The following is an 874-nucleotide window of genomic DNA, read 5'->3' on the forward strand; positions in this document are numbered from 1 at the left end:
TCCATCATCCATCCATCCATCCATCCATCATCCATCATCATCCATCCATCATCCATCCATCCATAATCCATCATCATCCATCCACCATCCATCCATCCATAATCCATCACCATCCATCCATCATCCATCCATCCATCATCCATCCATCCACCTACTTGACGTTAGTGTTGGTGCAGATGATGTACTCGATCTCATCAGAGTAGGGGTTCTGGAAGGTGAAACTGCTGGTTCGAATCAGCATCCACTCCCTGTTCTTCATGCGGAAACGATACATGACTGACAGGACCTGGCCTTTGAGTTTCACCACCTGCAGACACAGCAGAGTCTTGTTGTTACCTGGACCACACACCAAACCCAGACCCAGACCCAGATCCAGAACAGAAATTCAGACAAGAACTGAAGCCAAGCCCTGTCTGGATTTCATGGAGACCCTGGATTTTAGTTCAGATGTAATGTTCTTTTTAAACTGCTGTAAAAAATAAATTCATCAGTTTCTGTAAGGATGGAGACATCATCAGTCCTTCTGAGGACAGAGACCTGACCGACAGTCTTCACTCTAAAGCTTCTTCAGTTGACACCAAAACCATGGAATCAGAGTCCAGTAGTACCTGCTGGAAACTTTCTCTCAGGTGGCTCTGGTCCTCAGGATGGCAGAACTCCAGAATATCTTTCCCCAACAAGTCCTGAAGAACAAAACAACAGTCAGAAAACAGAACCACCAGAGACCCTGAACCCCTCACCCCCACCTGACCCTCTGTCTCTGAGACCCTGAACCCCTCACCCCCACCTGACCCTCTGTCTGAGACCCTGAACCCCTCACCCCCACCTGACCCTCTGTCTCTGAGTCAGTTGAAAGTACAGATCAAACAGTTCT

General features: G+C 47.9%; 1 protein-coding gene across 1 annotated transcript in view; it reads right to left on the reverse strand.

Moving 5' to 3' along the window:
- Nucleotides 1-683, reverse strand: part of LOC106511858 (aryl hydrocarbon receptor nuclear translocator 2) — a gene marked incomplete at both ends in the record, with an annotated part of 4,094 nt that extends 3,411 nt beyond the window's left edge. The window contains 2 exon segments of the mRNA XM_014000587.1: nt 156-307; nt 609-683. Coding sequence (XP_013856041.1) covers nt 156-307; nt 609-683 — 227 coding nt within the window.
- Between the last annotated feature and the right edge of the window lie 191 nt (nt 684-874).

This window comes from Austrofundulus limnaeus, unplaced genomic scaffold, assembly GCF_001266775.1.
Source record: "Austrofundulus limnaeus strain Quisiro unplaced genomic scaffold, Austrofundulus_limnaeus-1.0 Scaffold3382, whole genome shotgun sequence".
NCBI lineage: Eukaryota > Metazoa > Chordata > Actinopteri > Cyprinodontiformes > Rivulidae > Austrofundulus > Austrofundulus limnaeus.